Raw genomic sequence first — 14,211 nt, forward strand, 5'->3', positions numbered from 1 at the left:
ACCTTAAGCTTTTATGGGGGAGGGGGGTGTACGTGCACCCCGTGCTCCCCCCTAGTTACGGCCCTGGTTCTTAAAAGTAAAGTTATGTAGCACAAGTAAACTGCGTGACATAACATCCTAAATGACCTGTAAATCTTCTGTTCTTTCGCTAACTAGTAGTGAGCGTGTTTTCGAGGCTACGAAACCTAAGAAACCATAAGAGGCGAATGGATAGGCCAACAGATAGTATGAGCTTATAAAATCAGCAAAAATACGGCTCTAAATTTTAACAAATTCCTTTCAATTATATACCAAAATGTTCAGGAAAGCCCGGGGTTTTCAAATCCACTTCTGTTTTTTTGACAGGTTCTGTTTTATATCAAGGAGAGAAGATTTTCTAGCTTGAACCCGGTTATGTCATAGCATTTTCTCTTGTAAAATACATCCAATAGCGTACATTCAACTCAAAAAGTACGGTGGTTTTTTTCAATAGAATTCAATCTAAACCATATAATACAGTCCGTGAATAGATTAATTAACTGAATCCACTTCTGTTTTTTGCCTAGATAGTCATTATTTTGAGAAAAGATCCAAAAACCGTGTTTTTGAGACATAATTTGTATGGGCTCACATGAGGGGGCGTGAGCTTGAAACCGTAGCTGACCAAATGTTAACAGATTTTTTCTGATGCGCAAAAATTCTTCAGCCTACAGAGGGCAATTTCTAACTGATATTCATTCTCGTACCCAAGCCCTTCTCAGCTTTTTATCTGCTTTTGCGCAAAAGTAGGTGAAATGTCAATTTTGGACAAAAACACAAAATCAAAAAAGAAACCAGCCAAAACTATTTTTATTTTTTAAATACCACATTCAAAATTATTTTAAGTGTTTACAAAACATACCAAGCAAATAAAAAACTGGGGTCGCCATGCGTTTTTTGAAGTTATAATGTTTTGAATATCAGATTTCCAAGCTTTTTTCCAAGCGATGGTTACAAATTTCCTCCACCCCTCCCCTGAGAGACGTGGTTGAGCATTGCATTTGGGATGGTAAACATGGCGGACTACTGCAAGAACTACTGGAAGAATACGGGGAATACGGTCACTAAATTGTTCTAGAGAATGCAATAAGAAAACCTTGTAGGGATAACTGAGAATTGAATAAAGCCTCAAGATTTTCATAGAAGAAACTAAGTGGTTTATAGCTAGGAGGCTAGTTTAAAACTCCGCCTTCGTCGCATTGAATGTAAAACAAACTACCAAGTCCAAACGTTTTTTCGTCGATCAATTCATGAAGTTTAAGTGCCTCTTTGCATTCACTACACCCACTTCTTAACTGCTCCATCAGGTAATCTAACTAAATAATTCGCCTTCCTTCAATTAATATTTTGTGTTTGTTTTCAAGTTTCTCCGCCGCTTGATCTTTTTCGTCTAATTTTTGTCGCTTCACCGGTCTCTGACCGGTACAGACAAATCTACCATCTATAGTAGATCTAGTCGTCGTTTTCTCCTTTTCACAGCTTTCACTTTCATTTTCACAGTACTATTAAACTATCCCATACAGACACCCATGAAAAATTGCTATATTTTAAAAAAAATGATGACAATGATCACGCATTTATTTCGTTTTGTTGATTTTATTTTTGAAAGCGTTGGAGTTCCTGTGGATTACGTAATGTGCGCAGTAAAAGTGCGCGCTGACAACTGTACCCACCATCCCTAATAATTTTAGTTTTGTCCTGCCAGCTTACTTTGGTTTAAAAAATGATTTTTTAAATTTGTTTTAAGGCAAATTGTCCACTATAAGTAATGGAAGGTTTAACTAAAATAGTATAAAATCAGTGAGTTGTGCAAGAATCAGCTTCCACTATATTGCTAGCTAGGCTGATATTTTATCACAATTTTTACCTTTCAAAACAAAACACACACACACGCACAAAACAGTTTATAAGTCAATTTTCTATAGAGGCTCCCTTTTCGGTACTAATAAAACAATATTCACCTCAGTCAGGATCAGTGAATATGGTGAATCTGATTTACCAATATCCACTTTGCCTTGTGCGAAGTGTCGACGCTAATTAACCAAACGCCATTATCGGATAAATCGAAAGTATACCGCTAATCTTAACGCTGAAACGTTAATGACCGCACAGGCAAGAGGAAGAAAATTAAAAAGAAAGGAAAAAATATAAAACTGAAGACAACAAACTAGAATATGCAGCGAAAGCTGGCGCTACTGCAGAATCATTAATACTAATTATTGGCTAATGAAGAGAAAAAGACATTTTACATTGATAAGTGAATTCAAGAGCATTGAATTATTATCAAGCTTTTGCTTAGCATATATATAATGTGAAGTAATATTTCAAAAACAAGTGTGAATGTTTCATAGGGTTTCCAAACACGAGAAAGCATTTGAAAGCACGACGCCGTAGGTCGAGTGGTTTTATTGTTTTCGAGTGTTTGGAAACCCTAATGAAACACGAAGCACGAGTATTTGGAATTACTTATCTAATAACAATTCATTATGCAGGAATTCAGAGAAGGTTCTTTACTCTTCTGTTATCTATTCTTGTTTTTTTATTTTTTATATTTCATTATGTTGCCTCTGTTTTTAGTGAAAACAATTTTTGAAATCATCCAACTCCTTGGGATTTTGATCATGCTTTTGGATTGCTAAGAATTTAGCTAATTTTGTTTGGATTTCGACATACAGAGCTTTATAAAGATGAGCATTTACTTTAGGTACGGTGGATCAGTTGTGTAACTAAATATAGTGATAGCTGACTCACATACTCCAGTTCAAGGTTTCGAACACCTAATACAGTGGAGGAAGAAAATAGTTTAATCGAAAATGCAACTCCAAAATCGACGCAATATATGAATAAGTGGGCAGCTGCGCTTCAAATTATGGCAAAAAGAAAGGTCTGTTAAAGTGCCTATGCTAGAGCCGGGAGGTCTGAAAGACTATGAACTTAATCATTGGATGTCTCACTGCTGGTTAGCATGGATGAACGGAGTGCTAACTAATGGTTAACAAAATTCATACTAGAAGTGGCAAAGCCGTCCAAGGAGCTTTATCCACCAAAGACGCTCTACCAAATAATTTCCCAAATTTATTGTAGAGTGCAAACATAAACCTAGAGTTGCAAATATAAGTATAAGTTATTTGCAAAATATCAACAAATAAAAGTTATTTTCTGTGTTATTTGCTTGTTCTTATTCATGTTATTAATTCAATATACGTAAAGCAGTTATATGGGAAAAAACATTAATAAAATATAGATCCAACCCAACTTTGTCAGCAAATTCCTCGTTGACATAGTTGGTGACGCACTAGACTATTCACCATTTTCCATACATTGGTTCACTGACTGTTTGCTGTTTCGAAAGTTTACACAAATTCAGCAACCACATACTTCTTCAGGTGCGTATCCAGGATTTGTAATTGGGTGGGGGGGGGGGGGGGTCCTTACATACCAAATTGTCACTATGACATAATATGACGCAATATGACGTCAATATGACGTCATAGCAATCTATTGTTTTGACGAAAAAGAATCATGGTCGATGGAGGGGAACAGAACAACGTACACGGCTATAATTAAAACAAAAAGCGTTCTGTAGAACGAAACAATCAAAGATATGTTAATTAATCACCAACACATATCAGAGATTCTTTGGCTTTGAAAGGGGAGGTCACGGGCACCCTGTGACCCCCCCCCCCCCCGGATACGCCCCTGCTTCTTATTTACACTATATTTGTAAATACTTACTGTAAAATGTTTCAGTATTTCTATTTATAATTCTAGCTATTCACTAATATGTTATTTCTCTTGTAATGTGTGTGTATAAATAGAGTCATTCATTCATTCATTCTCTGGTCAAACACAAAGCGCTCAAGCGAGGTGCCAAGGCGTACTTTCAAAGGATTATTCAAATTTAAACCTTGCAACCTCGACTGAATGCTTTGACCCGTGAACCGATGTATTTAAAATGGTGAATCACGCCAAGGGTCCCAGGTTCGTGACAAAATAAGTCCATGATAAAAAGAAAAGAAAAAGGTAATTGCGTAAGTAGATAGAAGTATAAAAAGTAAGTAAGTGAGGGAAGTGAGGGGAGAGGGGTAGAGAAATGAAGCAAATGAGTGGAAAGTGGATAAGAAATTCTTCTAGCTATTTTGAGACACCCACGACAAATACCCATCCACGTGTTTCCAAGACTCGTGATTGAAATATTTCAAAACCCATCCGCGTTATCCGAAAAGTGCCCATCCATTGGTTGCTGAGCTCATGAATTATTAATGAGTTTGAGAATAGTCAAAGTCAAATCTGAAAACCAGCAGAAAACGTTAAAGAATTTCAAAAGAAGGACTCGATACTTTGTTGTATTAGTTAATAAAAGTTAAAAGTTAATAAAAGTTAAGTTAATCTAAAGCCCCTTAGGCCTAGGGCAAACGTCGAACTTTCCATGCACCGAACTCATTAAAAACAATGTATATCAGGTGATAATGAGGCGGCATTCTTTGGTGTATTTAAGTTCGGTGCATGGAAAGTTCGACGTTTGCCCTCAGGCCTAAGTCTAACATTACTTCAGCGGAACGACAAGCCCTGAGTAAACTCAAAGCCTACAACAACATATTGATACTTCCCGCCGACAAAGGTAATGTCACTGTTATCATGAACACCGACGACTACAACGACAAAGTTTATAAACTACTTGACGAGACGACTTACAAACAGATAAAGAAAGACCCGACACAAAAAGTTGAACGAAAGAATAAACAACTTATTAAATCGTTCTCGATACCACAAGATAAAAATTGGAAAACCATCAACATAGCACCTAAGCCGCCTCGACTATATGGACTACCAAAAATTCATAAACCCAACGTTCCTCTCCGACACACCTGGTCCGGTGCTTATCCAACCATCTACAATCTTTCATTGGTTCAACTTCGTCCTATGTTAAAAACTCCTCGCATTTTGTTGAGCTAATAAAAGGCTACAGACTTCTTGACAGCGACTTGTTAGTTAGTTTTGACGTGGTTTCTTTATTTACCAACGTACCCGTGACAGATACCATCAACCTCATCAAAGACAAGCTTATACCTAACGGCCTTTCTGCTGACTATCCCGAAATGATTGAGTTTTGTTTACGCAACACGTATTTTTGGAAGGGGCAGCAGATTTGGCTTGGAGATTAGCCTACCAACATCTAATCCATCAAGGCCGCAGGTTTAACAAAATACTGAAATCCAAAAAGTTAAGAGTAGAAACCGCAAAGCTACAGATCATCCATCCCAATGAAACAGCTGTGGTTTGGACGTCCGTGAAAACGAGAAAGGCCGGGGTGACCCTGCAAGTGCTGGTAGAAAACACTTTGCATGGTATTGCCTCCCTGCAGATTGTTCCAGCAGTAGTAAATCTGAAGATGGATGGATCCCGTAACGTTATTCCTGTCAAATTTCACAACGCTTCGACGGAGAACGTTAATATAGCACCTCAGACAGTGCTGTGTGCATTACAACAGGTAAGTATAGCGGATAATGTTCAGCTGGCTGATAACTCGACGGAGAACGTTAATATAGCACTTCAGACAGTGCTGTGTGTATTACAACAGGTAAGTATAGAGGATAATGTCCAACTGGCTGATAACCCTGTGGCGCCCGACGAGATGGATGATTCCCTTCTTGAAGATTCACCACTGGATGATAAGCAAAAGAAGGCTGCATTGGATTTACTCAAAGGATGGAAAAACGAGTCTTCTCACAAGGACCAAATAATCTAGGTCATACGTTAGCAGTTAAACACAGAATCCCTTTATATGACGATACCCCATTCAAACAAAGACATAGGCGCATCCCACCGGACCAATATGATGAGGTGAAACAACATCTTCAGGACATGTTGGATTATGGAGTGATAAAAGGAATCTCATAGTCCGTATAGCTCACCAATAGTTTTGGTAAGAAAACGAGACGGATCGTTACGATATTGCATTGACGACACCCCGTTTAAACAGAGACATAGGCGCATCCCACCGGCCCAATATGATGAGGTGAAACAACATCTTCAGGACATGTTGGATTGTGGAATGATAAAGGAATCTCATAGTCCGTATAGCTCACCAATAGTTCTGGTAAGAAAACGAGACGGATCGTTACGATTTTTCATTGATTTTCGAAAGCTAAATTCCAAGGCGATTAAAGATGCCTACGCATTGCCCAGAATATACGAAGCTTTGGAAGCAATGGCAGGATGTTCATGGTTTACGGTTTTAGATCTGAAGATTGATCGAAGAAGATCGAGATTGATGAGTAAGACAGGCCAAAAACTGCATTTACAGTAGGTCCCCTTGGATTTTGCAAGTGTAATCGTATGGCCTTCGGCCTCACTAACGCCCCTGCGATCTTTCAAAGGTTAATGGAACACTGCCTGGCAGATCTAAATCTACATAGATGACATAATCGTCTATGCCAAAACTTTTGAGTAACGTCTGGAAAGGCTAGAAGCTGTGTTTTCCAAACTCGAACAATTTGGATTGAAGTTGAAGCTTTCGAAGTGCGCTTTCTCCAAGGATAAAGTAAAATATCTTGGCAACATTATCTCTGCTAATGGTATCCAAACGGACCCAGAGAAAATTGATGCAATCAAGACTTGGCCTGTGCCAAACAACTTGGACCAATTAAGAACGTTTCTGGGATTTACAGGCTATTACAGGAAGTTCGTGGCGGGTTACGCTAAGCTGGTCAAACCTCTTAATGATTTAACCACGCGTTTGCTCAAGCCCATTAACAAGAATGGAGGTAAGGGTGACGAAGCCAAATGGGAGTGGTCAAGGGAGTGCCAGTCTGCATTTGATGGGGTCGTCAAGATCTTATTGTCACTTGTAGTACTCACCTATCAAGATTTCCAACTGCCATTCTTAGTCAACATCGATGCAAGCGGTGAAGGTCTTGGCGCGCGTTAAGCCAGGTTCAAGATGGCATGGTAAAGGTCATCGCATACGCCAGTAGTGTTCTTCGCAGATCAGAGAAAAACTATCCTGCCCATAAGTTGGAGTTTCTTGCGCTAAAATGAACAGTGACTGACAAGTTCCACGACTACCTCTATGGCCACCGTTTTACCGTACGTACCGATAACAACCCTTTGACATATGTTGCTACGACAGCAAAACTGGATGCCACGGGACATCGTTGGATGGCTGCACTTTCAACATACAACTTTGATATTGTGTATCGAGCTGGGAAAATGAATCAGGATGCAGACGCGCTGTCTCGAAAGCCTAATGATGAGGACTCACAAAAAGACCAAATTGTAACGAAAGAAGCCTTTTTAGCCTTCTCGAGCACAATGACAAAAGCGAGCAAAAAAAAAAAAAAAAAAAAACGAAGAAGGTAAAGCCACTCTTTTTGAAACGTTTTGCAATAGTGAAGTTGGGGTTGACGCTGCTATGGAAACTTGTGGAATTGGAGATGAATCCGTTTGACCGTCGCTACCAGTCGAGGAGCTAAGATCCTATCAAGAAGAAGACCCTGGGGTTGGAAAAGTTATTGTGTATTTCAAGCGTGACAAGAGGCCAAACAGGAATGACACTAGAAATGAGGAAAGGAGTGTTACAGTTCCTTATGGAATGGGATCGACTTCGCTTGGTTCGAGGAGTTTTGTACCGTTATCGTAAAGACGACAACCGCTCACACGTTGCCCCTCAGTTGGTATTCCCAGACGTTTTAAAAGGCAAAGCCTTTAAGGGTATCCATGACGATATGGGACACTTTGGTGTCGAACGAACTCTCGAGGTAGCGAGGTCAAGATTCTTTTGGCTAGGGATGTCGAAAGAGATAGCGCAGATGGTCAAATCCTGTAAAGCTTGTGTTATTCGCAGATCTCCACAACCACAGCAGGTTTCTTCTCTAGTACCAATTATGTCCGCTGCGCCAATGGAATTAGTATGCATAGACTACCTCAAGCTGGACAAGTCAACCGGCGGCTACGAAAACATCTTAGTCGTTACTGATCACTTTACCACACAGCACAGGCTATACCAACGTTAAATCAAACTGCCAAAACTACAGCTCGTGTTTTATTTTACAATTTTATTGTCCACTACGGCTTTCCAGAGAAACTTCACAGTGATCAAGGGAGAAATTTTGAGTCTCAAATTATCAAGGAATTATGTTAGTTGGCCAACGTAACCAAATCAAGAACTACTCCCTACCATCCCATGGGCAATGGAATGTGTGAAAGATTCAATAGAACACTGCTGCACATGCTTGGTACACTTGGAGAGGAAGAGAAGAGAAGCTGGAAAGATTCTGTAGCACCGGTAGTACATGCGTATAATGCAACAAAGCACGATGCAACTGGCCAGTCCCCATTCTTCTTGATGTTCGGTCGACATCCAAGACTAGCCATAGACGTCTTCCTAGGCCTGAATCCGAATGAAAGTGGTAGTCGAGAAGGTACATCCAAATTCATCAACGACCTACGACAGCGCTTAAGGCATGCGTATGATTTAGCCAGTTGCAATTCAAATCTTGCTTCTAAGAGCAACAAGACGTCCATGTACGACCGTAAGCCAAGATTAAATAGAATCGAGCCCGGTGATAGGGTCTTAGTGAGAAACCTGACCCCACGCGGGAAACTTGATAACTATTGGGAAGACAAGATTTACCTAGTCGTTTCCATGCCTAATCCAGATATACCAGTCTATTGCGTTCAGCCTGAAGATGGAAAAGGGCGTACGAGGACGCCTCATCGAAATCACCTCTTACCTTGCCCAGCAATTGACTTAATGCCTACAGAACATGATATCGAGGACAAGAGAAACCCTAAGCCGAAACAAGGGACAAGACGACAACGCAGAAAACCGGCCTGGATGACAAATTCAGAATGGGTTATTGATTCACATCAGCAGAAAGGGCTAAACTGAATAGCAACTTCGACTTGCACTGTCCCGGTCCTGAGGAATTCACAAACACCACAGCCGTAAACCCCCTGCCCCTGGTGTAAGATGAGCGTGCGGGGGTGTTATTGTTATTAGGTTCCCGAGGGATTTCCTATGCCTATTTAAGAGTTGGGTTGGGCGTGAATTCTTGGAGTTGAGCTTGGAAGTAGTTTGAAAAGGAAGACAACCCCTTCACGACGACAAGACTATTCCTAAAAGTTGTGTGGAATAAATAAAGTCGTTACACCTCGATAGAAAATTATCGTCCTATCACAGTAATACCAGTCCTTGGAAAGGTATTATTCAAACAGGTATTGTGCAAACAAATAACTACGTGCTATTTAGCAGTTATTTGTAAATAGCTTTGTAAATCTTTAAGAATTCGGTTGTTTTCAACCAATTGTCGTATGTTTTTCGTTCAAGAAAAATGCAGCTTTGTTCGCCTCCTATCCCGGGATCCCATCGGCAAAACAATGAAGACTTTCATTGTTTTAATTGTTTTACAATTGCGTCGAAAAAATTTCAACCCCACGGGTAGATTCGTGGTCTGCTCGAAGCATTTTGACGACGAATGCTTTATAAAAGCCATTCACCAAAGTGGAACTCAACGGAGATTGCTGCCGGGATCGATTCCAACAATTTGGAAAGAGCCATCGCGCGAAATTCGCAGTGGTCGAAGTCGCCGTCAGGTGGGTAAAATGTGATGAGTAAATTGTTATCTTTATGCTTTTCTCTACAATATGCGATGTAATTGACGATTTATAGAAAAATTAGGATGGCTTTCCACCTGAATAACCAATAATATAACTTAATTGTCACAGTCTCTTTATTTGTGGCGCCCATGTGAAATAGATAAATTCTTATCTCAACGGCAATGTGAGCTTAGATAATTTGAAAACATGTATGAATTATGAACAAAAATACGAGAAGATTTGTCATGATTTTGTTATTTATTGACTTAGAATATTTCGGTCTTTATACAAAGACCATCAACAGCAAAATGAACTGAACGCTAGTTATGTCTGAATTAATTTATGACATTTTGTGGGTTTTCCCTGTAGGCTCTCAAAAATATTCTGACTGAAACGGTACTAGAAAGCAGCGATGAAGTGGCACAGGACAACTCAGGGTTGCAGGCATCAAGCCAACAATCTCAATTTGATGTTGATGTGGCTGAGGTATTCACAGTCTATGTAAAATTATATTCATCACATTTACTGCCTGGAAATGTTTAAAGAGCTAACTATGTATTAAAAAAGACATGATAATCAACTCCCAAATTCTTGTAGGAGCTCAAAAGTATTCTAACTGTTGGAGAACAAAGTCGAGAACAAGCTAAACAGGCTCCACAAACCTCTACCCCAGGAAGTCAGCAGGCTCAACAAACCTCTAGCCAAGAAATTCAACAGGCTCAACAAACCTCTACCTCAGAAAGTCAACAACCTGAAGAAAGCTCTACCTCAGAAAGTCAACAGGCTCAACAAACCTCTACCTCAGAAAGTCAACAGGCTCAAACAAACCTCTACCTCAGAAAGTCAACAGGCTCAACAAACCTCTAGCCAAGAAATTCAACAGGCTCAACAAACCTCTACCTCAGAAAGTCAACAGGCTCAACAAACATCTACCTCAGAAAGTCAACAGGCTCAACAAACCACTACCTCAGAAAGTCAACAGGCTCAACAAACCTCTACCTCAGAAAGTCAACAGGCTCAACAAACCTCTACCTCAGAAAGTCAACAACCTGAAGAAAGCTCAGCAGATCAAGATGTCCCTGAGGTATTAGCTAGTTGATGTAAAATCAGTCATAGAATTATGCAGTTAGATAACATTAAATCTCTCTAAATTGAGATATATATATATATATATATTTTAAATTTTTTTATTTTATTTTTTATTTATTTATTTATTTTTAATTTTTAATTTTTTACATACACCGACCTCCTCCACATAACTATAAATAACTATGGTTCTATTTTTTTTTTTTTTTTTTTTTTTTTTTACATACACCGACCTCCTCCACATAACTATAAATAACTATGGTTCTATTTTTTTATATACACCGACCTCCTCCACATAGCTATGGTTCTATTTTGTTTAATTTACTCTACACAATTTATTATAGATAAAATGATTTTACTTGAAAAGGCCTGTGAAACCTAGTCTTACAAATGGAGACAAAGAGTCAAACTATAAAACAAAAGAACGGAATGCTTTCTATCATTGTTACCTTTTAGCACTTTTTATAACATACGTTTTTTAATCGTAAAACTATTTTAATGCCTTATACAAAAATATTATATATACATATATATATACATACATACATATACACATATACACACACACACATACACATATATACATATATATATACATGCATACATACATATAAAGATACATACACACACACATATATATATATATTTGTTTGAGAAGAAAAAGTCAAGACAACATTTTTCCCGACAAGCCTGTTTCGTGAATTACTTCACTCTTCAGGGGATTTAATGATAAGAATATTCGTTACTATCATTTATATAGAAAAAGTATACATAATTAATTAGTGGATGTAGTTTAGCTGTTGCGTAATAATGCTTTGTTTCTGTGGCGGCATGAAGATACAAGTTCGTTGCGCTTATTTAATGATGAGAGTTCCGGTCGATAAATTATTAGAAACTTTTCTTTAAGACAAAGGTTACATCTTTTGCTGGAGCTGTTGTAGGCGGAGCTTGAAGATAGGACGCGCCATTAAATGGAGTAGCTGATATTACCGTTCTTGAGAGTCCAGATGTATTTGCTGAGTTCAGTCGAGTTTTTATGTTGTTCGTGGCGGAATGAGGCGGTGTCGTTTCTGTATCTTGTTTTGAAGTCGTTTTCTGTGAGTTCTATGTATGTTGCGGAAGTGTTGTTGTCCTTTCTTGTGACGGTGGCTTGGTATACAACTGATGATTGGAGGCAGTTGCCATTAAGCGGGCAATTGTTCTTTTGTCGGCAGTTGCATGTTTTCTTGTCCTTTGTGTTGTTTGCGGTGTCGTTGTCGTCTCTCGGTGGATGTAAAATGCGCTTGTTGTGATTGTCAATGATTTGTTTGGCATTGTTCATGCAGCTGTAACTGATCTTGATGGTGTTACGATTAAAGACTTTCCTAAGATTATGGCCTCTAGGAAAATGTTTATCAACTAGGCCAAGGAATCTCTGTCCGATATTGGTGCTGACATTTTTGCTAAATGGGGGGTTGTACCAGAGTATGCCGTTTCGTTGTCTTTTTTTGCGTTTTGTGGTCGCGGTTGGTTCGTAGTTTAGGATGTACTGGTATCCGCTTTCGTCAAGTGCTTTTTGATATGGAGGGGCAGCTTGGTCGAAGGATGCTTTGTCGGATGAAAGGGATGACAGTCGTCTGTTGATGCCGGCAGGTATGTTGTTGGTAGTGGTTGGTGGATGGTTGCTCTCACGGTGGACGTACTGCAGTGTAGTGTTAGGCTTTATGTAGGGCTGGTAGGTATTTTGGTTTAGGTTGAAAGTAGCATCTAGGAAGTTGATGATCTGCTTGTTGGCTTCGATGGTGATGCGTAGTCCGTTGTTGTTGAAGATTCGGCAAATGTCTTTCTTGATATTTTCAGTTTCTCTCGGTGTGGCGTTAGAAATGGCTAGTCCGTCGTCTCGGTACAGTCCTACGTTGATGTTAAGGTTCTGTAGTTGAGAAAGAAGAAAACTTCCTACTAACTCGCATGTTTCAGCGCCGTTATAGCTGCCCATTGTAACGTCAAATGTTGTGTCTCCTTTCTTCTGCCATTGTTGCTGCTTGTGTATGAGGATTGATTTCTTAGCATGAATTATGATGTTTCGTTCGTCGTTGGTGATATTGTCGTATGTTGAGGCGAAGTCAAGCGCTCTGTTAAGGAGGTCATGGCTGATTGATGGGTAGAATTCAACGATGTCAAAGCAAATAAAACCGTGTTGTTGTTTGTTTTTGATGGATTTGAACCACTCGATCACGGAGGCAGTGTTTTTCCATTGATTGAATTTCGATGCTGTCGTGATTTTGTTGTTGATTCTGTCGAGGATTCTTTTGCTGCTTTTGCCTATCTCGGATTTAGTAGGATTGAGTAGACGGCAGGCCGGTTTATTAGCAAAGTTCGGCTTGTGGTCTTTAAGTGTTATGAATGCGTCTTTGTTAGCTGTAGTGTCTACTCTGTCGTCTATGTCCAGTTTTGTTGCGATATTTTTGTTTTCTGCGTGGATGGCTCGTGTGGTGTTAGGTTGTGCTTTTTTGTAAGATTTTGTGATGTTCTGTTCTAGTAGATCGTTGTATGTTGATGGTTCCATTTTATAGAAGTTCGTTGTTTTATCAGCGGCGATGAGCAGTTTCGGTTCTTTCTTGATCTTTTCGGTGTCGTCTTTAAGTTTGTTGAGGAAAGGGATATTATTCTGCTCTACTTCTATCGATGTATTGAGCACTATTTTACGGAAAATTGATTCACAGATTTCTTATATATATATATACATATATACATACACACATACAAACATATATATATACATACATACACACATACATATATATATAAAACAAAAAACACTATGCTGCCCCTAGCCATCCAGACGCTTCATTCTAATGCTAGAGATATTTTACTCCATTTACTATTATGCTTTACAAGAATACCTTTTGACTCGGCCATTTTATGCTCTATTTTTCTGTTGTGTTTAAGAACATTTTTGAAGTGGGATAAAGTGGGTATTTTTTCTTTATCTCTAGATTTATAAAGAAATATTTTAAAACATAACAGAACATAGTTAAGTACGATATCATCAACACCTAGTAATATATTATACAAATTGGATTCTGGCAAATTTATTCCGAACTCTTTAAAATGTTCACGAATTTCAAAATATAGATTCTTAGACTCCACACACTCAACAAACAAGTGGTCAACTGTTTCAGGATGCATATGGCAAAAAGAACAAGAGGAATAATCGAGAATTCGAAAACGATGTAAATCGCGATTAAGAAACAGTATATTATTTAAAAGCTTATATTGAAAAAATCGAGAATAGGTATCTATGGATGTCTTATATATCCTATTATAAATACTATTCCAATCCCAAAGATCATTCTGATTTATTCTTTTTACTAAATTACCTTGAGAGGTCGGATGTTTGAATTTTTTCTCTATGAACCACTGGTACAGCTGCTTTGTATTTATTTTACTCAATTCCCTATTTTGATTCCCTAATTTTAAGCTATCAGGATTCTGTTTGAAAACATTCTTTTTTCCTTTTATTTGTTT

At 38.7% G+C, this 14,211-nt stretch overlaps 2 protein-coding genes across 2 annotated transcripts; both read left to right on the plus strand.

The window, feature by feature from the left end:
- The first annotated feature begins 4,524 nt into the window (after positions 1 to 4,524).
- LOC148911122 (uncharacterized) lies at positions 4,525 to 5,183 on the plus strand. Its single transcript, XM_089029897.1, has 2 exons — positions 4,525 to 4,894; positions 4,981 to 5,183. The coding sequence occupies exons 1-2, from the start codon at positions 4,525 to 4,527 to the stop codon at positions 5,181 to 5,183; spliced, it is 573 nt and encodes a 190-aa protein (XP_088886023.1).
- A 3,020-nt stretch (positions 5,184 to 8,203) lies between these two features.
- On the plus strand, positions 8,204 to 8,911 carry LOC148911123 (uncharacterized). The gene has a single exon (XM_089029899.1). The coding sequence runs from the start codon at positions 8,204 to 8,206 to the stop codon at positions 8,909 to 8,911; it is 708 nt and encodes a 235-aa protein (XP_088886025.1).
- The last annotated feature ends 5,300 nt before the right edge of the window (positions 8,912 to 14,211 follow it).

Source organism: Actinia tenebrosa, unplaced genomic scaffold (genome assembly GCF_029948245.1).
Source record: "Actinia tenebrosa isolate PJP-AT-01 unplaced genomic scaffold, QUT_ActTen_1.0 PGA_scaffold14__42_contigs__length_11649687, whole genome shotgun sequence".
Taxonomy (NCBI): domain Eukaryota; kingdom Metazoa; phylum Cnidaria; class Anthozoa; order Actiniaria; family Actiniidae; genus Actinia; species Actinia tenebrosa.

What these genes read in the sequence shown, in the direction of transcription:
- LOC148911123 (XM_089029899.1), top strand. Translation starts at nt 8,204, where the DNA reads ATGGGCAATGGAATGTGTGAAAGATTCAATAGAACACTGCTGCACATG.
- LOC148911122 (XM_089029897.1), top strand. Translation starts at nt 4,525, where the DNA reads ATGGAAAGTTCGACGTTTGCCCTCAGGCCTAAGTCTAACATTACTTCA. An exon ending in TCTCCGACACACCTGGTCCG is followed by an intron (nt 4,895 to 4,980) that starts GTGCTTATCCAA and finishes AGCTAATAAAAG; the next exon opens with GCTACAGACTTCTTGACAGC.